At 40.0% G+C, this 21,950-nt stretch overlaps 1 protein-coding gene across 6 annotated transcripts in view; it reads right to left on the bottom strand.

Moving 5' to 3' along the window:
- Positions 1–21,950, bottom strand: part of Arhgap12 (Rho GTPase activating protein 12) — a 96,782-nt gene that overhangs the window by 57,042 nt on the left and 17,790 nt on the right. For 5 of the 6 annotated variants that reach the window (XM_038332700.1, XM_038332698.1, XM_038332702.1 and 2 more), the window contains 2 exons: positions 17,708–17,744; positions 14,742–15,496 (listed from right to left, as the gene is read on the bottom strand). In XM_038332700.1, the coding sequence (XP_038188628.1) occupies positions 14,742–15,419 (678 nt within the window). In that variant the 5' untranslated portion in view covers positions 15,420–15,496; positions 17,708–17,744. Of the gene's footprint in view, positions 1–14,741; positions 15,497–17,707; positions 17,745–21,950 lie in introns of those variants that run through there. The other variant, XM_038332704.1, reaches the window with a different exon arrangement.

Raw genomic sequence — 21,950 nt, 5'->3', positions numbered from 1 at the left:
TTAAAAAATTAACTACCAAGATAGACTCACCAATTTCTTTTTAAAATGAGTTTCAAACACATTTCTGACAACATGCAATCTGACCCTCTCTCGCACAGATGGACACAGGAACCCCTCCCAGCAAAAGCAGTTCAATCAGTCTGCCAGATGCGGAGGTACCTTGCAGCATGTCTGGAGATTAAGAGCTTCTAAGATGTGCAAAGACTGCAGCCTGGAAATAAGACCAGACTAAGCTCTGCAATTACACCTACTCAAAATGTCAGGCAGAGCCCACCTAACCAAAAGCCAGGACTGCATCAGGCAAGTGATACTTCTTATAGTGCATTGTTTTTCTCCAATGTAACATTAAATATATGGTGAACATATTACAAACTAACTAAATATACTAATATATACCTCTGTGTGTGTGTGTGTGTGTGTGTGTGTGTGTGTCTGTGTGTCTGTCTGTCTGTCTGTCTGTAGGGGGATGCTTCGGTGGTTAAGAGCACTGGCAAATTCCCAGCACCCACAGGGCAGTTCACAACTGTTAACTCCAGTCAGGGGGTCTTATGCACCCTCTGGACTCTAAGGGCACTGCGTGCATACAGGGCACAGACATAAATGCAGGCAGACAAAAATAACATAAAAAATTCTTAAAAATAAGTTTCCATGTGCATTGCTTTTGCTACTGCTGGAAAGAATGGACTAAAATTCATGAAACTCTGAGTTCTTTGGGGCAGAAACTCTAGACAAGACAGAATTTTATCTACCATGTTTAACTCTCCAGATGATTTTGCTATGGATGATTAGCACTACAGAAATGTGTTCTGTTAGGAAACAGCCTAACATGCTGTCAGTGAGAGCCGAGTAAAGCAGATCACAGCCAAGTCTGGTGGAGCACACCTGCAATCCTGGCACTGGAGAGTTAGAAGAGGATCAGAAGACCACAGCTAGCCTGGGCTGTCCCTCCCCCCCAAATTGACAGACCTGTTATGTTTGCCCCTTCTGAAGCAAGAATTGCCCAGTACTTGAGGACACAGAAAACAGAAAAAGACTCCAAAGTACAAAGGCTGGCAGACTAAATCAGTACATTAGAAAGTCCAAACTACCAAAGTAATCAGATTCAGCTCAATCTCTAGCAAAATAGTAACATTTTTCTCCATACCAGGGAGAAAAAAAATTCTTAAAATCTACAAAGAATCATGTAACTGACCCCAATAACTAAAGGAATTTGGGGAGAGGTGGGCAGGGAGCTTTACACTAAAGGACTCTACAATGTGTCTCAAAGCAGAAGTCAAACAGCATAGCATTAGCCTGGAACAGGACAAGAGAGGAACTGGAAGTAAACTAGCCATGACAGCAAACAGGTCTTTGTCAGAAGTAGTAAGAACACAGAATGAAAAAAAGAACAGCCTTCAAATAAAAGTACTGGCAACCATGGATATCAAAATATGGGAATGTGTAGGCTTACAGTATGGACTACATAAAACTAAAAATCTGCACAGTAAAACAAGCATGAATAAAAAGGAAATCTGGGAGTTGGAGATAAATATGTTCAAGATAGATTATATAAAATTCTCAAACAATAAAAATTAAATTTTTTTTAAAGTGGATAGGTTTACCAAAGAATGCTGAATGACACTAATTACAAGACAAATGCAAATTAAAGCTACAGTGAGACACCTCAAACAGGTATGAATTGTTTTGAGGACAGGGAAGAAACAATGCTCACACACTGTCAGGAGGAATGCTGTGGCAATCCTGCATGGAAACTCCTTAACCATTTGATTCAGCAATCACACCTCAGTACTTATTAAAAATGAGAAAGTAGAAGAAACATCTTCACTCTCATGCTTAATATCAGTCACAATAATCAATATAATTAACCAGTGTCCAGTAACAGATAAAATGGATAAAATAAGATAAATATGTGTGATGAAATACAATTCATGAAAAATATGTGAATATGCATTAATTTTATTCAGTCATAAAAAGGAAATCCCATCATCTGTATAGCAACATGCATGAGACTGGAAGACATTATAGTCAGTGAAATAAATCATCCAGAAGAATAAACATTACTTGATCTCACTCATATCTAGGTTTTTGGTTTTTTGAAGTTTTTTTCAGGCCAGTAAGATGGATCAACATATAAACAGACAAGCTTGACAACCCAACTTCAATCCCTGGAACCCCATACATGCTGGAAGGAGAAAACTGACTCGACTCTTTCCTGCAAGTTGTCCTTTAGCCTCCACACAGAAGCTACGTCGCTGCACACACAATACACATACGTATGTGCTAAGTACTGGCATGCAAAAAAGTAAATAAACAATGCAATACAAAACTTACTTAATAAAAGCTGAGAATGGAATAGTGTTTACCAAAGGCTGGGACCAGTAGAAACAAGAAGAAGGAAAGTTTACATTGAGTATTAAATCAGAAAGAGAAGTTTGTGTCCCACTGTGGAGGAACTGTACATAACAACACACTGTATACTTCAAACAGGGAAGGAGGAAGGAAGATGTGGGGTTGATGTGGGAAGGTCTTCTGTTTTGTATTGATTTCATTGGTTAATAAAGAAACTGCCTTGATAGGCCAGCCCTTAGGTGGGTGGAGTAGACAGAACAGAATGCTGGGAGGAAGAGGGAAGTGAGGCAATCGCCATGCCTCTCCTCTCTGGGACAGTCACCATGAAGCTAGCAACCAGGTCAGACATGCTGAAACTTTCCCGGTAAGCCACCACCCCTTGTAGTGTTACACACATTAATAGAAATGGATTAAGCAAGATATGAGAGTTAGCCAGTAAGAGGCTACAGCTAATGGGCCAGGCAGTGTTTAAATGAATACAATTTGTGTGTTGTTATTTCGGGTGTAAAGCTAGCCGTGTAGGATCTGGGTGGGATGAAAAGCAGGCCTTATCATCTCATCACTACATGGGGTGATATACCTAGTAGGTAAAAGCACTCGTTGCCAAGCCTGACAACCTGAGTTCAATCTCTGGATCACATGGTGCAAGGAGAGAAATGACTGACTTCCTAATGTAATCCTCTGACCTCCACTCAAATGCACACCCATGCACACAAAAGTAAATTGGGGAAGGGTGCCAGAGCAAAGGACTGATGATGCTTTCATCACAAAAAAAAAAAATATTTTAGTAGGTGTACCTAATTCAAATATCATAAAATTAACACATGTATCAAGCAAAACATCATAGTATATACCCCACAGACATATAATTTCTACATGTGTAATGGTCTGCTCTGTTCCTTTAAGAGACAAACCACGCCCACGCCCTCCCCATCCACTGAGGCAAGTTGATCTTCAGCTTCCAACCTGAATCTCTTCCCTTTTCCATCTCCCTCTTGAAGAGGCAGCTTCTTTCCTCCTTCTCCCCCCCTCTCTCTCTGCTCTTTTCCTCTTCTCCCCTTTCCCCTCCATAACCCACTAAATAAATGTCCAACCTCACTATGCATGGTGTGCCTATCCATGTCTCTGTCTCTCACCCACCATGTGGCTCCCTGCCCAGGACCAGCCACCTTTGGAGACCTGCAGCGTGGTCCTGTGGTGTGCCCATCTGTCTGTTTCTCCTCATGGGATTGTCTGTCCCATCAAGGTCTCTCACCCACCATGCGGCTTCCTGCCTGGAACTGATGGCCCGCTGCAGCCACTGGGGAACTGCGCCATCCCTGCCTAGGACTGGCTGCTCTCAGGACCTGATGCCTGCCGCCACTTCGGAGACCTGCGGCATGGTCTCATGGCCCGCTGCTGTGCTATTATGAACATAGCATTTTTGTACAAGTACCATTCCCACACTCTTTCCTCTGGCTATCTGCTCTCTCCCCAAACAGATACAGTTCTGATGGCACTGCTAATGGACTGCCCTTCATACCTCACACTCTCCCGAGTGCGCATCTAGTCTACCAGAGTAATGAAACCCATAATCAACCAGGATAGGAAGTCTCTGCAGGAGTCTGCATGTGAACTTCACTCCTTTCTTGAGCACCTAACTGTGGTGGTAAAAAACTTAAGGGCGTGGAGCAGCTCTACTGTTTATTAGGTAGAGTTTCCAGAGAAACATACCAAACAGGGAGCGTGTACGTGTATAAATGTTATACGGGAAGGGAATTTCTTTTAAAGATTTGACTTACAAGACCAAAATCTTAGCAGATCCAAAATCTGCAGGACTGATAGCAGGATGAGATCCAGGGAGTTTAAGGGAAGTCACAGTTCAGAGAATTCTTTCTTGCTCAGATCAGTCTTTGTTCTATCCAACCATTCCACAAGCTGGATGATGCCCAAACATTATGAAGGTTAATATGCTTTGCTCAAAATCTAAACAGGTTACTCTCATACAAGAGACATCTTCAGAGAAACATCTAGAATAATAATGAATCAAAATATCTAGGCAGTGTAGACCAGCTGAGTTAGCACATAAAACTATCACAACTTTATTTGCTGTCAACTGTACACAAGCCATACCAAGGTGTTTTGTATTTGTTAGGTATGTATGTGTACACAGGGAACAATTCAGGTATCATTACTCAGGCACCATTCACCTCTTATTTTTTGTTTTATTTTCTTGAAAACAGTCTTTCATTAGCCCAGTACTGGCCAACTGGCCCCAGCAATCTACCTCTCTTCAGTTCCCCAAACTGGAGGTTACAAACTTACTACCACACTTGGCTCTCTTTCATGTGTTCTGGGAATCACACTCAAGTGTCTCTGCTTACAATACAAGTTTTCACAACTGGGCTCCTTCCTCAGCCCTATGGGTTTTTTGTTGTTGCTGCTGTTTTTAATCGAGTATTGTTTTCAATGTATAATAGATATATTCCATAATAGTGATTATCAAAAGGACAAAATCTTTGGCACCAAGAAATTTATAACTTGGAGAGTCAGACATGAACATATTCATTCAAAGATATTTTATTCTTCTTTCTTTATATCACTTAAAACTCTTTTATCATAAAAATTTTCTATGTGACCCAGAACTTTACTTTCTGCCTACACTTCCCTGGCCTTTATATATAGCAGCTGGTGTCAACTGCCATTCTGGTACAAAGTATAATGTGGAAAGACTTAGGATATGTAGGCAGTATACTTTGTCTGCCTGGCAACTCTCCCGTATTCTGCAAACTGCCTGTCTACAGCTTCTTTGGGGGAACTCTTTTTCAATTCTAGCTATACATTTTAGAGCAGCTTCAATCATGTCCCTGGACTTAAGTCCAACCCTTGGCCACTAAAAACAGTACAAGCACTGCCTCAAGTCAAGTCAAGCTAGACTCCTCCAAGGTTTGCTCCATTAGAACTAAGGGGAAAAAAAACAAATTGTTGAACAGAAAAATTAAGAGTAGGCCGGGTGGTGGTGGCACATGCCTTTAACCCCAGCACTCAGGAGGCAGAAGCAGGCAGATCTCTGTGAGCTCAAGGCCAGCCTGGTCTACAGAGTGAGTTCCAGGAAAGCCTACAAGGCTACATTTTGTCTACACCAAAAGAAACCCTGTCCCAGAAAGAAAGAAAGAAAGAAAGAGAGAGAAAGAAAGAAAAGAAAGAAAGAAAGAAAGAAAGAAAGAAAGAAAGAAAGAAAGAAAGAAAGAAAGAAAAAGAAGAAAGAAGGAAGGAAGGAAGGAAGGAAGGAAGGAAGGAAGGAAGGAAGGAAGGAAGGAAGGAAGGAAGGAAGGAAGGAAGGAAAGAAGGAAGGATGGATGGAAAAAAAGTTAGGAGTATGCCTGACGGAAGCTGGTAAGTTGCCTCTAGTTATGGGGATGAAACAACATCATGGACGGACAACCATGGCTAAGAGAATCCTCACAGGGTAAGGTCCCTCTTCCAAACCTAATGCCGGGTGAAAACACCCATTCTGTAGTTCACTTTCAGAAACCAGGAAGCTCTTTTAACTAAACTATTCATGACCAAGTTTCTAGTACTTAGTAAGCATTCTGACTAACACACAAATATGAAGGCAGGGTGTGGGGAAACAAATATAAAAATAAAACCAAGAAGAAAAAAGGGCAAGTACAATTTAGATGAAAGATAAAACAGACCAGTTTGTCTCAGCAAAGAGAAAATGAACTGGGCATGGTGCAAGCCTGTAGTCCCAGTACGTGGGAGATGAAGACAGAAGGATCACAGGTTCAGGGCCAAGCAGGACTATTCTGTGAAATCCTGTCTCCAAAAAAGGTAAAGAAGGGATGGAGGGGAAATGTTGAGAAAAAATACAAGCAAGGTCCACTGACACAATGTGACGAGAACACAGAGGGCTTTCATGTGGCCTGTGAGCTAATAAAACCGTATGTATGAACACACATACAGGCATTCTCTTAGAAGACAATCCACCGCTTTGTGCTAGATCCTAAAAAAGGTCACAACCAAGTGAGGAAGGGGCCTTAGGAACAGAGCTATCTACAAATAAAGGAAGCTTTTTGTTCCAGGGGAGCTCTTACAGGAAGACCCCAGTTATCTCCTGTGGGGTGGGGGTGCCAAAGGAACAAGATCAGTCCTCCCAACTGAGTCAGTTTCTTCTTCCAGGTTGATACAAATGTAATTCAAGCCTGTCTTACTCCACTCCCAAACTTTCTTCCATCTATTCATCTACGGCTCAAATTTCTTGAAGTTTTGCTGTTTTTTTACTCTAATTACTTGGTCCAGATCACTCTAATCTGGGTCTTTGGACACTATGAAACTACAGTAAAATGTGATATAAATATGAATTTCCTAAAAGGAGTTCACAGTTTCCATGAAGTTTCAAGTCTTCTGGTTTTCTGAGTACACAGCCAAATAAAAATCTAAAAATTATTATTCTTTCCTGCTATTTAAAATAAAAAATTAAGTAGCAAGATTTGACAAGCAGTAGGAAGCCAAAGAGCACCTCCAGGATGTTATTTAGAAAGGAAGGCACAGTTTTGTCTAAATGTGGTTTGCTTAATCTTACTTAGGTTGGCTTATAAACCAAAATCGATCAAACTAATAATAACTTTTCCCATATCACTGTTTAGTTTGTCTTCTTCCTATCAGAGAATTTGTGGGTTTGTATCATCTGTTAATCTCAGAATTTATAATTGTGTTTAATGGGAAATAGGAAAAAGTACATTTATTATTCCTGAAACTGAAAATGGTTGGTCTATTTAAAATATAAATTTTTGTTTTTTTGAGACAGGGTTTCTCAGTGTAACAGCCCTAGCTATACTAGAACTAGCTCTATAGACCAGGCTGGCCTCGAACTCTCAGAGATCCACCTGGTTCTGCCTCACGAGTGCTGGGATTAAAGATTTGTGCCACCACTGTCCAGTTATTTTTATTTATTAAAAAATAACATATATTTGTTTGTGTATGAATCTGGGGAGCATATCCATGTGCCGTGGCACATACTGAGGGCAGAAGACAACTTGTAGGAATTAGTTCTCTTCTGTTAGTCCTGAAATTTGCCAGAAAAAAAAAAAAAACAAAAACAAAAACAAAAAACATTTTGGCCAAATTAAAGCAAGCATTAAAGTGCTGAATACTGACCAAGATGGAATTTGGTCAGGATCAACATCTGGAAATTTGCCTGGTAAGTGGCCTCCAGACATATGTTGGTGGGGCTTATATGGACAAAACTCATAGGTCACTGTACTTTCCCATGAGGCTTTGTTGCTATTTTCCAAGAGCTACCAACTCCCAGCATCCCAGGAAGTTACCTGGTCTTTGGGCAGATGGGGCTTACAGTTAACTTAGGGTCTGAAACTTCAACCTTGTGGGTCCTGGGAAGCAAACTCAGGTCATGAGATTTGGTGGAAGTACCCTTACCCACTGGGCCATCTCCTCAATCATAATATTAACTTTAAATAACTAAAAAGATAAAATACTGAGAATAAGATTCGAAGTATATGAAACTGAAGATATGCGTAGTAGTCCTTTAATGACGCCTGCCTGTATGAAAGTAAAAGTATTGCCAGGCAGTGATGGAGCATGCCTTTAATACTGGTGATCCCAGCACTCTGGAGGCAGAGGCAGAGGCAGGCAGATCTCTGTGAGTTTGAAGCCAACCTGGTCTACAGAGTGAAATCCAGAACAGTCAGGACTGTTTGAAAGAAACCTTGTCTCGAAAAACAAAACAAGAAGAGCAGTGCCATCTCTAGGCAGATACAAACCAGGAAATAAGCAAGCAAACCTCACTCCTCTGTGGCTTCTGCCTTAAGCACCTGCCTTGGCTTCCTCTGGTGATGGGCTGTAACTTATAGGCCAAATAAATCCTTTCCCTCCCAAGTTACTTTTGATCATGGTGTTTTATCATAGAATAAAAAGCTAACTAGAGCACTATGTATATGGAGAGAAATAGAAACACATACTTTAGAACTTTAATAATGGGGGCAATTAAGAAGATACTATACAGTATGCTCAGCATCAGAATGGAGCAATGAAAAGATGAAGACTCCACTTGAAGTACTTGATCTTTGACAGACCTGGCTATGTAGCTCAGGCCAACCTCAAATTCCAGATCATCCTATTAATAGTTATCCAATCCCATCAACAAAAAGAAAGCAGAAAATAAAAATAAACAGAGCCTTAGGTACCCATGAAACCATAAATGATCTAGCATTCATTCAATTGTCAAAGTCCCAAAAAGAGAGAAGGGATGTAGAGAGATAGAGTGAGAGAGCGCAGGGCTGAAAAAAAATTGTAGAATGTCAGAAACTTATGAAACTTGAGGTGTGGGGAGTATAGAGCAAACCACAAACAGGATAGATGCACAAAGATCCACTCTAAAAATCATCACAGTCAAATTGAAAAGCAAGAAAAATATGAACACAGTTACAAGAGAAACAGGGCTCACTTGAAAAAGAAAGTTTTAAAAAAAAAGCTTCTCATCAAAAACCATAGAAGCTAGAAGGTATGAGTGTTTTTGAAGAGTTGGCAAAAAGAACTGCCCAGAATTGTGTAGTTATCAAAAGCTTCAAGAATAACGAGAAACCAAAATATCCTCAGATGACAGAAAACTAAGAACTTGCCTTAAATGAGTTAAGCCTGCTGGTTCTCTAGGCAAAACAGAAATAGTGAAAAGAAACCTGGACTGTAAAGGGAGAAGAGAGAATTCTGAATTCACCTCTACAGTTTCCAGACTGTATTTGGCAGTTGCAATGAAAACAACAGTGAGGGCTTCTCTTGTGTTTAAAGGACAGGACAGTTAGAAATGGCAGAATAAAAAAGTCCAGGGAGGATGAACTCATGGTTTACTCAAACTGGCAATATGACACTAGCGGAACAACAAGCCATGCCAGTATACACAATGCTTAGAGCAAGCACCGAAAACTACACAAAGGAGCCGGGCGGTGGTGGCACACACCTTTAATTCCAGTACTCAGGAGACAGAGACAGGTGGATCTCTGTGAGTTTGAGGCCAGCCTAATCTACAAGAACTAGTTCCAGGGCAGCCAGGGCTGTTACACAGAGAAACCCTGTCTCAAAGACGACAACAACAAAAAACCAAACAAACAAAAAACAAATGTCAGGAACACACAAAGCATTCAAAAGTAAACTCTAAAAATTGCCACAAGAAAGCTAGTGTCTTCTTACACTAGTCTGTTTCTTCTTAAACAGAAAACAAAATGTAAAATGGAAGACTTAAGGTTTAGCAATCAATAATTACTTAAATTCAACATTCTGTGACCCCTAAAAGACAAAGATTGGCAGAACAGACTGAAGAGGAAGAATTTAAAAGGTCTTCCTATGTTTCTATAAGAGCAGATTAAGTAGATCTCAAAGAAAGCTGCCAGAAACAGATTATGAATATTTATAAAGACATCAAATGTACAGGAAAGCATAACAATCTGGAAAAGTGTATGTGCCAAAGTTGCCACAGAAAATGATGCTAAAAATATATGGACCCAAGTAGAAAGACTTGAGAAGACAGACCCACTTACCAACTGAACTCTTCAGCAAGCAGGTATAAAATCAGCAAGACTAGGGCTGGAGAGATGGCTCAGATGTTAAGAGCACTGCCTGCTCTTCCAAAGGTCCTGAGTTCAATTCCCAGCAACCCCATGGTGGCTCACAACCATCTGTAATGGGATCTGGTCCCCTCTTCTGGCGTACAGGCATACACACCGACAGAATATTGTGTGCATAATAAATAAATAAATAAATAAATAAATAAATAAATGAATGAATGAATGAATAAATAAATAAATAATCAGCAAGACTACAAAAGGCTCAACATCATCAAACTAAAGAGACTCATCAAAATTATAGACTAAAAACATAATACACTATTTCAATATCTATAGAACATATTCCAAGATCCTATCCTGGACATTTAACAACTCTCAACAATTTTTTTTTAAAATTAAATCACAGATTGTTACTCAAGTACTAAGGAACCAAACCACAAACCAGTAACACAAAAGTGAAAAAAATCCAAATCTCTAAACAAGATACTTCCCAAGCATCCCAAGAACATAAAAGCACATCTTGAGAATTTTAAAATGCACTGAATTCAACAGTATGAAAACAAAATACAGCACATTTACTGGAGAAAGCTAAAGTAGTGCTGGGGAGACTTACAGCAACAAATGCTCATATTAGGAAACAGGAAAGTTTCAAACCAGTTAGCTAAGCCTTCACTTCAGAAAGCTGAAGTGGAATAGGAATATACCTATGGAAAAGAATCAGAGCTGGTGGTTTGGTGTGGTGGTGCACACCTTTAATTGGATTTCCGTCAATTGGAGGCCAGTCTGCTGATCTATAAAGAGAGCTCCAGGCTGTTAAACAGAGAAACCCTGTCTCAAAAAGTAAAAAATAAAAAATAAGAAGGGAGAGAGGGTGAGACGACGACAACCATAGCTAGTAGGCATGGTGAGAAATGTCTTAATTTTCCTAGAAAGATTGGGAGTTCAGGGTCATCTTACTGCACAATTCAAAGCTAAGTTGGGCCTCAAAAAACCCTGCCTCAAAAATAAAACAAAACAATGAAGAGAAATCAATGAGATTTATCACAGGAAAACAAAGAAAATCAATGAAACAAGTACTGTGCTACTTGAAAAGATAGATAAAACTGACAAACCCTTGCAACACTAACAAAGAAAACTGAGGGGAAAGAAACACAACATGGCGAATGAAACACAAAGTATCAATGAAGACACTGTACACAGGGAACTGGTAAATAACACTGCCAGGACAAATTTGAAAACTTCATTGAAACCAACCAATTCCTTAAAGGGTCCTAATCTCCCCAAAATGAAACTGATAATTTTTAATATCCCAATAACTATTATAAGAAACCTTTTTTTTAACTATGAAAAGTAACTAACCCAACAAGGGCTCACATTTCTTGAACTTCCCCTTCACACTGATTACCAGTTGAATCAGGTTGTGAAGTCAAGCTCCACCAAGGGGATGAGTTGCAGTCACCACTTAAAATCAGGATAAAAAGATAGAAATCATCTTTGCAAGTGCACTTGCTAGTTCTAATGGGTTCTGGTGCACTCTTTTTACAAAGACTTGTAGATGTAGCCTTGCCAAGCTATATTTACTTTTTCCTGTGTTCTTTGTTTCAAACATTATTAAAGAAAGCAAATGAGATGATAACCAGGAGGATTTGTAGAAAAACACTATCAAAACTAAGCATCCTCTCACCAAGCACAAAAGAGGAGTACTTCCCCACTCATTCATTGATATCCTGACTAATAAGCAACAGGTCAAGCACAAAAAAAGCAAGCCAACATCTTCTAAATACAAATGTAAAAGAAAATTTAATAGATAGATTTCAGCAATACATAGGATCATTGACCAATAAGACCATTCATGTGACCATGACCAAAAATATTATCAGCTAGGAAGGATGTTGAGTGTTCAAAAAGCAATCAATATATTATATATTAATAAGCTAAACAGCAGATAAATGCAAGACGACTCAGTGGATAAGTTTTTGTCATAAGAGACTGCCTGAATTTGATCCCTAGAATAACGATAGGAGAAATCCAGTTGACTTCTACATGCACAGTTCATGCTCAACAAACATTAATTTTAATTTATTTTACTCACAATCTTATCGACTTCCAATTTTAGTTCTAACTTGCAGAAAATGTCAAAATCATCACTCTCTTAACACTAAGACAAAACCAAAAATCAAACAATTCATGATTTCTTGCACCCATTAGACAACCAAGGTTTCATGTCAAACTACTGCCTCAACATTTGGAAGGGTAAATCTAGAGTTGCAGAGGACTAAACAGAAACTACTAGAGTTGCAAACTGGTTGGAACACCTAATAGAATCATGATGAATTAATGGACACACTACAGGGACTACTGTCTGTGAGAGACCTGGATTTTGGTGGGGATTATTTCCAAGTCCACCACCAGGTTCCTTCAGTAAAGGTTCAACAAAAACATGTCTATGGCTGGTAAGAAGAGAAAAGGTACCCAGTGCTCTAAGTCCAGGCAGTCCTGCTAATAACAACCAGCTGTCTAAAAAAAAAAAAAAAACAACTTCAACAAAGTTTATCCAGCCTGGAGAAACTGATCACTACACTCCAAAGCCCTCAGAAGAGGCTCTGGTCTTCCCTGAGGGAAAGGGCAAAACTGAGAGACATGGGAAAGTCACAGCCCAATAGCACACAGTGTAAAACTGAGACTCAATCACAGGATTACAGAATACTATGACACCTTCCCCACTGTGGGCTTCCTTCAGTGGACCACAGAGGAAGAACTTCAAGAAGCAAGAAACTAAGGAGGGGAGCTGTCAGAAAAAGCTAGGCACAGTGCACACACTTGTGACCCTAGCACTTGGAAGAGGGAATTAGGAGGAAGTTAAATGTCAGTCTTGTAAGTCTCAAGCCAGTGTGGGCTACACAGAGAGAATACCCCCCCCCCAAAAAAAAACAAAGAAATTGAGCCAAACCCACAGATACTCAGTGGTAGTGTGTTTGTCTAGCATGCACAAAGGCCCAGGGTTCACCAAGAGCATTACAAAATGAGTAAATTTCCCCCAATTATCACAAAGCTGGCAAATGTTAAAATCATATGAAAATGAAAGCCAGCATTACTGACTACTGTGCAAATATGCCCTCTATTTCTATACCATGGCTTTTCTGTGCGTTGTTTGGGGAATTATTTTTTGCTGTGAAATATACGGCAAAGTGATCTAATAAGATCAGAGTAAAGTATAAGTGATTCAGCAAAAAAAAAAAAAAGGAAATGCAAAAGATTTGAGACCATTGCCATGGAGAATTAAGAGCCTGCCAAAGAACTCCTCTTAAGATGTTCAAACCGTGCTAAAGCAGAGAAGAAATCAGGAGCCATCAACTTCCAGTTCAGGAACTTAAGACTATCATAACCAAAAGAACTTAGGATTGTTTGTGAGCATAAATGTAAAATACAGTCTTAGCTGTGAAACAGTGATTATGACTGGATAGAATAGAAAACATCTTTCTGAAGCCCTCCAGGTTCCATAAAGAACTACGCATACAAAAATTTCAGAAATGTCTTTCTGTGTCTATATGTTAACATATACACATATTCCAAAGACAGGGACTCACTATGTAGCTCTGGCTGGTACGGAGCTTGCTGTATAGACTCGGAGATGCAAATACCTCTGCCTCGTGAATTAAAGCGTGCGCCTTCACATACAGCCTCAGCAAATACTACATATTCTATATCAGAGTATCACACTAAAACTCAAGAGTCCCTAGGAGACAATGATAGTGCTACTTCCTGCCTTGACCTCAAACACCGGAAGTTTCTCCATAGAATCTTCCCGTTTCTTTTATTCAATCAAAAATTCTATAAACAGCTATAACTTACAGAACTAGACCATACCTAAGAGCAACCTAACTACTAACCAACTTGAACCTGAATGATTTTATTATAAGGGTTAGGAGAGTAGTTCAACAGCAGAGTACTGACCTATTAAGCCCAAGACCTAGAGTAAAGTTCCCAGCACAAAAAAAGGAGAGAGAGAGAAGTTCAAATCAAAATATTATGTTTAAATTTATTTTAAACTGGAAATTTAAAAAAATGTACTTAAAAGTCAGAATTTCCCAAATGTGTGAGATTTCAATTTCATACATGAACTTTTAAAATGACTTCATTTGAATAATAAACCAGCATATACAGTCTGAAAAGTAAGCCAGATAGGGAAAAAAGTAAAAATCAACCAGGAACACATTTTTTTTTCTTTTGGTTTTTCGAGACAGGGTTTCCCTGTAGTTTTAGAGCCTGTCCTGGAACTAGCTCTTGTAGACCAGGCTGGCCTTGAACTCAGAGATCTGCCTGCCTCTGCTGGGATTAAAGGGTGCGCCACCACCACCCAGCATGGAACACATCTCTTTCCAGCACTGACTGCAATCAAGGGGAAACACTTAAGACACAAGCAAGACTGGAAGTAGGGTTATTCATGAAATAATGCTTGGTGTTCCAGGGTATCAAGTTTCCATAAGCAAGTTAGTCACAAATATGCCAGTGACATCTTTCTCCACTACACCTGAGCACCTGCTAGAAGCAAGTCAAAGTGAATACCACCAGAAAGCAGAACACATCTTCTACATAAGCTTAAGATACCATTAAAGGAAAGTTTTCTGCCTAGTGCACATCAGCAGGGAGAAAAACAGCCCCACAAAGACAGAAGAACTAAGAATACCACAGAGGGATCCTCTGAATGTCATAAGCTATTTCACACTTTTTCTCTATTTAAATCAGGACAGAATCCATGTTTTCTGAACATATAAAACAGAACAGCCAATTCATAACACTGTGGCTTTAATTAAAACGCGACTTCTCTCTTACCCTCATCTGTTCAGTGGAGCTGCTGCTAAGCTCATCCCCAGACTCGGAATCCTGATGTGTTCTTTCAGAGCCTTCTCCAGCTGAGTCACAAGACTGTTCCTGAGAGAAGTTAGTCTTCTCAACGTCCAAGAACTCTGGCCCGGGAAAGTGACCAAATAAGCGTGTCCTATTCTGGGTGGAAACTTTGGGAGAATGTGAGTCACTGTTAAATTTTCCATTATTATGGGTCAGGTCCAGGCTTATGTTGAGAGTTTGGCCTGAATTATAATTGGATCCAAAATTCTGATTGGCATCGCGAATAAGGCCTGTTCCTTGAACAGATGATGATGGCTTTCCAAAACTTGAAAGCTCGGGCAATTTGTTCACATTTTCTGTCGATCTCTGGAGATGCATACTCTGTATCGTCTTCATAGAATTATTTGGCAGTCCAGCTGCCTGCTTCACAGGTGGCATCAGGGCTTTGCGGGTGACCTCCCTGACATACTGTGCGGGCACATAGAAAGCTTTGGAGTTCTCATCTGGTCTGACCTGCCACCAGTCGTCATTGGTCTTCTTCACTAAGATGTACCGCTCCCCTTGTCGGATGACAATCTTCCTGTCCTTTGCTTCATACTCATAATCATATTCCACTTCAATATACACTTGTCCTGCAGCAATCTTCCCACTTCTCTCAGCCATTTTTACTCAGTAAAACTCACTCTCAAGACAGACGGTATGCCACATTATGCCTTGTGCTTTGCTGTGTTAATATAACACTTTAAATGGAGAAAGAGAAGAAAAAAAATAAACGTAATCTAGATTTGATATTCACAAACATTATACATACCATTTAAACTTCAAGTCCTATAAAGCAAACATGTCTAATAACACATGTTATCATCCTACATTTAAGATATTTTCATTAAAAAAAGATATTTTCATTCTAACTCTTCATATTATTTATGATCCAAGAGGGAATAGTAAACACTGCCATACTGGTATAAATTGTGTCCTACAGATGGTACAGTCAAGTCCTCACCTCAAGACTTAAAAAGTTGATCTTATCTGGAAATAAAGGTCTTTGCAGGTATAAAGTTAAGACATGTCATTGTGGTGGTTTGAATGAAAATGGTCTCTCTATAGGCAACAGCCCATCTGAAAGGATTAGGACGTGTGGCCTTCTTGGAGTAGGTATGGCCTTAATGGAAGAATTGTGTCACTGGGGGTTAGGCTTTGACTTTTCAGTGCTCAAGCCTGGCCCAACAGCTCACTCTTCCTGCTGCCTGCCCATCCAGGTGTAGAACTCTCAGTCATTTTTCCAGCACCATGTCTACCTGTGTGCCACCATGCTTCCCTCCATGATGATTAATGATAAACCCCTGAATTGTTAGCCAGTCCCAATAAAACGTTTTCCTTTATAAGAGTGGCTGTGACCACAGTGTCTCTTCACAGCAATAAAAACTCTAAGATAGTCATATTTAGAGTGACCCTAAAGTCCCCATATCTGTATCTCTTCATTATATTATTACTGTATGGTGTGCGTGTTCTTCTATGTGTATGTTTGTATGTGTTTGAGCACACGTAGATGCAGGTCCATGTGCAGGCTCAAGGTATTTCCCTCTATTACTCTCTAGAGGTTTGGCTAGTCTGGCTGGCCAGCTAGCTCTAAGGATTCTGTCTACACCTCCCATGAGACAGAATTATGGCCAGGCTGCCACACCCATCAGCACTGCCTATGAGCTAAGGATCTGAACTTTCGTCCTCAGGTTGTATAGCAAGCACTTTACCAGATAAGCCTAATCCTCCAGCTGTGTCCCCTCCCATGTCTTTAAAAAGAAAGAAGACATCCAGAAACAGAGAAGGGAGGGTAGGGAGGTAGGTCAGTTGATAGTGTGACTGAAGAACATGCATGAAGGCCTGGATTCCACTCAGTACCTGTGGCTCTTCTCAGCACTTCTCATCCTGCCCCTAATCCTAAACCTTTCCAGTCCAGGGGCTAGGCTTCATTTCCTCCAGCTTCTCATTCCTATAAAATCTGCCATTTTGGCCACTGGATCTCTTGGTTCTTTTCTCTTGATCTGCTTGCCTTCTCTACTTTTCCTCTCCCACTCTCTTGCCCCTCTCTCTCCTCTCATGGCCCAGTTCAGTTTGGACTCTTCCAGATGTCTCTAGCAGAACTCTCTCCCTCATATCTACAATAAAATCCTTCTCCTCAAAAATACCTAGGAGCAGTCATGTCCTCATTCTCATTCACATCCTAGGCTACAGAGCAACTTTAAGGTTAGCCAGGATTTATGAAAGACCTGTCTCAAAGAAAAAAGAAAAGGATGAAAAAAGGAAGGAAGGAGAGAGAGAGAGAGAGAGAGAGAGAGAGAGAGAGAGAGAGAGAGAGAGAGAGAGAGAAGCAAAGAAAGCCAAAAGGGAAACAAAAACAAAAGCATCAAACAGAAGACAAAAGCAGAAACTGGCAGAACATCAAGGATTCCCAGCAACAAGAAGTGATGATGAAGTAAGGCAGGATCTTCTCTAAAGCCCACAGAGGACAAACACACTGCCAACACTAACACTTGATACTTTTGGATAAAGGTTCTCATCGTGTAGCCCAGGCTGGCCTCATCAAGATCTATCTGTCTCAGTCTCCCCACTGCAGAGATTAACATCACTGTTAAAAACCACCTGTTTACAGTATCACTGACCCAAAATTGAAAATGTGTCAAACTTTTTGCACACTAACATGGCACAGGTGGGAAACTTCATGCCTGTTCCCAAGTGATGGGTCACAGTTTTAACACAGATGCAGGTGTTACTGTACACTGTGTGTGGAAACAATCATTCTCCTAAGGACTATCATCTCTAAGATAAAACCAGTAAGCTGAGGTGGTAAGTAAATTAATCATCAACAAAATTTCAGCAACTGCAATTTATTTCTAGACAAGCTACTTGAGTTAGTAAATACAGTAACACTGTTTCAAAAAGATTAAACTTACCTTAGAAGGCTGTAAACATCTGGTGTTTCATTTAAACCTATAAAATTAAATAAAAAAATTTATTATCTCTAACCAAGATTCCTTAATGGAGGCTAAGCACATAATGTTGTGTTGTGTACAATTCTGAAGCTAATTTTCACGATAGCAATAAGGAATACAAGGGGCTATATGACTTCTCAGCACCCACTCCAACAAAGCCACTCAGGACACTGAGGTCAGTGTGGCCACTGCCTTCGCTTGCTGCCATCACTGCCTCAACATCCCTTGCCTTTATTCTGACAAACAGCAATTTTTCAAATTTTTTTTGATTTATGATAAGCAAATTTGGTAAAATTGCTAAGCTAATTGTTTCTCCAAGTTCATGGTATTCATTGGGCACAGAGAATAAATGTATTTAAAGATAACATATTTTTTCATCACAGATTACTTAGCTCTTTACAAAAATGGAAACAGACATCATAATGCTTCTTTTCAACCAAGCGTTCTAAACCAAATGATCAAACCACCAATCAACAGTGGATACCTAAATAAGACACACTGAAGTGCAGACTGTCACCTGTACTGTGTTTCTATCAAAAGTACTTTTCACCTCATGAAATTGTTACACATAAGTCCAGAAGGCAAGACATTACACAACAGAACTAAACTCTTCAAAGAGTCAATGTCATGAAAACTACAAAAGGGGGAAATATTCCTCAATATTAGACATTTTTATAAGCAAAACTGTTTGGTTAGAAGTCCTGAAATTTACCACATTCAAAACCTACTTCCTGTCTCTACACACCCCTCTCCTGTCACATCTGCACATAACAGGAAAGAAAACTTCCAACCTTTGAACTGTTCATCTCTGATTTCATACAGAAGTCGCTCTGTGCTTTTAATTCCACACAGTTTTTCACAACTTTGCAGAAGTGCATCATGAGGGCAGCAGAGATGGCTCAGTACTTAAGAACACCTGCTGCTCTTCCTGAGTTCAGATCCTAGCACCTGTATTGGTGGCCACAGATATATGGTACAACAACTCCAAAGACCTCTTCTGGCTTCTTCCATAGCCACACACACAGATGTTAACACGCACAGACACAGATACTGATAAAGATACAGACACATACACACATGATGGAGGATGGTCATCTGTCTATGTGTTACTTTCATTGGTTAATAAAGAAAATGCCTTGGCCCTTTAATAGGACAGAAAATTAGGTAGGCGGAGTAGACAGAACAGAATTGTGGGAGAAAGAAAGGCACCCAGACATGGATAACTGAATCCACAGAAAGCCTGAGAAAGCTTGGGGAAGAATAGAGTAAAGCATGTTTTCTTGGTAGCAGCAATTTCTCGGATCTGCTCTGCTTGCTAGAGGCAAGCAAACACTCTCATCTAAGAGAAACTTCCTGACTCAGCTTTAGCTGCAAAACCCTGCAGCTCTTTTAAGAGGTCCTGCCATGAAACACTTAAACCGTGTTGATGAAAAGCTGAATACATGCTTTTCGGTTTTCAGCCTTAGAAGGAAAAAAGCTGTGCCTTTTTAAAATGCCGGCTTTCTGGGCTGTCCTGCCAGGGCAAACTCTGACTCTTTCAGGCAGGCAGTCCGACTGAGTGTGGTCTGTGAGCAGAATGCTGCAGCTTGCTTGCTGGCAGGGACCTTGAAACACTGTAGAGTTGTGGCAATGAACACGGCTCTGGCTGGTACCTCAGCCACAAGGCTGGAAAGCCAAGGAATGGGCTGGATCCAGCCGTCAAAGCCATGGCTTTAATCCTCTCCTTAGACTCATATAGTTAGAAAAAGAGAGATATACAGTAAAGAGAGATTCAAAGAGAAAAAAAACCTCTAAATGATTTACAGTGTGTTTAAAAATATATGCAGGCTTGAAAAAGAAAAAAGTTAAAGTTCTTAAAGTAAAAAAAGAAAGAGAGTAGTTGGGTGTGGTGATATACGCCTTTAATCCCAATGCCTGGGAGGCGGAGACAGCCGGATATCTGAGAGTTCTAAGGACAGCCTGGGCTACAGAGTTATTCCAGGACAAAGATATACAGAGAACCTGTCTCAAAAAAATAAAAGTAAAAATAAACAAAATAGAGGTTAAAATAAAGCCACATAAAGATGGAAAATATACAGAGAATCTTGATACTGTATGCTATTATGCTCTCTTTGAATTGTTTGAATGCTGAGGAATGAGCAACAGCTGCTAAAAGATATTTGTTTATAAATACTGCTGAACTAATCCAAGATAGATATTTTGAAAATACCTTAACTTCAAAATTTGGATCTTTGGAAAAGTCCTTCTTTTGTTTTCACAGAGGATGAGACCCTGTGGACTGCTTCTATCCCAATATGGTATGATAGACCACACCCTCCTGAAAGGTTACAGCAGTGAACACCTTCAGAAAATCACTTCACTCAACTGCCAACTAAGATGAACCTGGCACACAGGTTATACCATGAAAGACCTAAATAGCAGCGCCCCCATTCAGCATGAAGCAGTTTGGAGAGAAATAACTACGCCCATATTCCCAAATATTATTTATAAATGTTCTTTTACATTTAAAGGGGGATATGATATAGATATGAATTTGCATTGGTATGGATTTTAAGGTCAATTTTGTTATATGTATATGTATTTCTGATATTAAGGTATTGTGATTATGTAGTTCATTTAAAATGCAATGTATAATCAGGAAATATAGGTTGTTAATGGATAATCATCAATAATAGTCAAGCTTGTAGTCATGTTAGTTAGATTTTCTAGATAGAGATATATTTCAGTTCTAACTTCATATCTTTCAAAGACTACAGAACATGGCATTTAAGATGTTTTAATAATTTAGGACTTTTCATGACAATGAGACACTTTAAGAAGATGGGCAAGCTGGGCGGTGGTGGCGCACGCCTTTAATCCCAGCACTGGGGAGGCAGAGGCAGGCGGATCTCTGTGAGTTCGAAGCCAGCCTGGTCTACAAGAGCTAGTTCCAGGACAGGCTCCAAAGCTACAGAGAAACCCTGTCTCGAAAAAAACAAAACAAAACAAAAACAAAAAAAAGAAGAAGATGGGCATCGAAGAGGCACCTTATGGAGTTTGATAGCCATTTGGGCAAGAAACTGCTCTTGCCTGGACTGTTGCACAAACTGGACACAAAGAACCCACAGAGAGAGGACTGCTGAACTTGCCTAAAGGTGAGATGGTCTTTCGGGTTTCCTGATTCATAAAAGAGTCTGTGAGACATTCTGCAGGACACAGCAGACAGTGACTGAACTGTCTTTGAAATTTCCTGCTTCATGGAAATGTCCGCTGGATACTATGGGCCTGAAGGCTGAAGATGGATGCCCCAACTGTACAGAGGAACTTTGGGTGACTGTCTAGGCAGCAAGATGTCTCTGTCATTTCTAGAGTTTGGAAGTTGCTTATTTCTTGTTTACTTACGTACTATTATATCCTTCTGGAGTCTTTGATGGAGATGAAGAATGGATAGTTATAGTTTTCCTTAGTTATGATAAAAGATAAAATAGATATAAATATTGTAACTGTAATTCTTGCTTGATAACTGTTTTGTTATATGTAATTTTGCTATGTTAAAGTTAAAGCCTTCCCTTTTGTTTAAACAGAAAAAGGGGAAATGATGGAGGATGGTCATCTGTCTATGTGTTACTTTCATTGGTTAATAAAGAAACTGCTTTGGCCCTTTAATAGGACAGAAAATTAGGTAGGTGGAGTAGACAGAACAGAATTGTGGGAGAATGAAAGGGAGTCAGTCAGGTGCTTCAGGCAGTCCATAGGCAGTCACCATGCCTCTCCTCTCTGAGTCGGACACAGGTTAAGATCTCTCCTGGTAAGCCACCACCTCGTGGTGCTACACAGATTACTAAATATGGGTTAGTCAAGATGTGAGAATTAGCCAATAAGAGGCTGAAACTAATGGGCCAAGCAGTGTTTAAATGAATACAGTTTCCGTGTAATTATATTGGGTGTAAAGCTAGCCACGCGGTGCTCCATCTACACACACACAATAATCATTAAAAAAAAAAAAACAGCTGGGCAATGGTAGCACACGCCTTTAACACCAATACATGGGAGGCAGAGGCAGACAGATCTCTATGAGTTTGAGGCCAGCCTGGTCTACAGAGTGAGTTCCAGGACAGCCAGAGAAACTCTGTATGGAAAAAAAAACTAAATAAAAAGCCCAGAAAGCTCATACTGAATCATAGTCATGTGCAATACAAAAACTGGAGGCAGACAGTGGTCCCTA

The sequence above is a fragment of the Arvicola amphibius genome, chromosome 6 (genome assembly GCF_903992535.2).
Source record: "Arvicola amphibius chromosome 6, mArvAmp1.2, whole genome shotgun sequence".
NCBI lineage: Eukaryota > Metazoa > Chordata > Mammalia > Rodentia > Cricetidae > Arvicola > Arvicola amphibius.
This window is presented reverse-complemented; position numbering and strand designations above follow the sequence as displayed.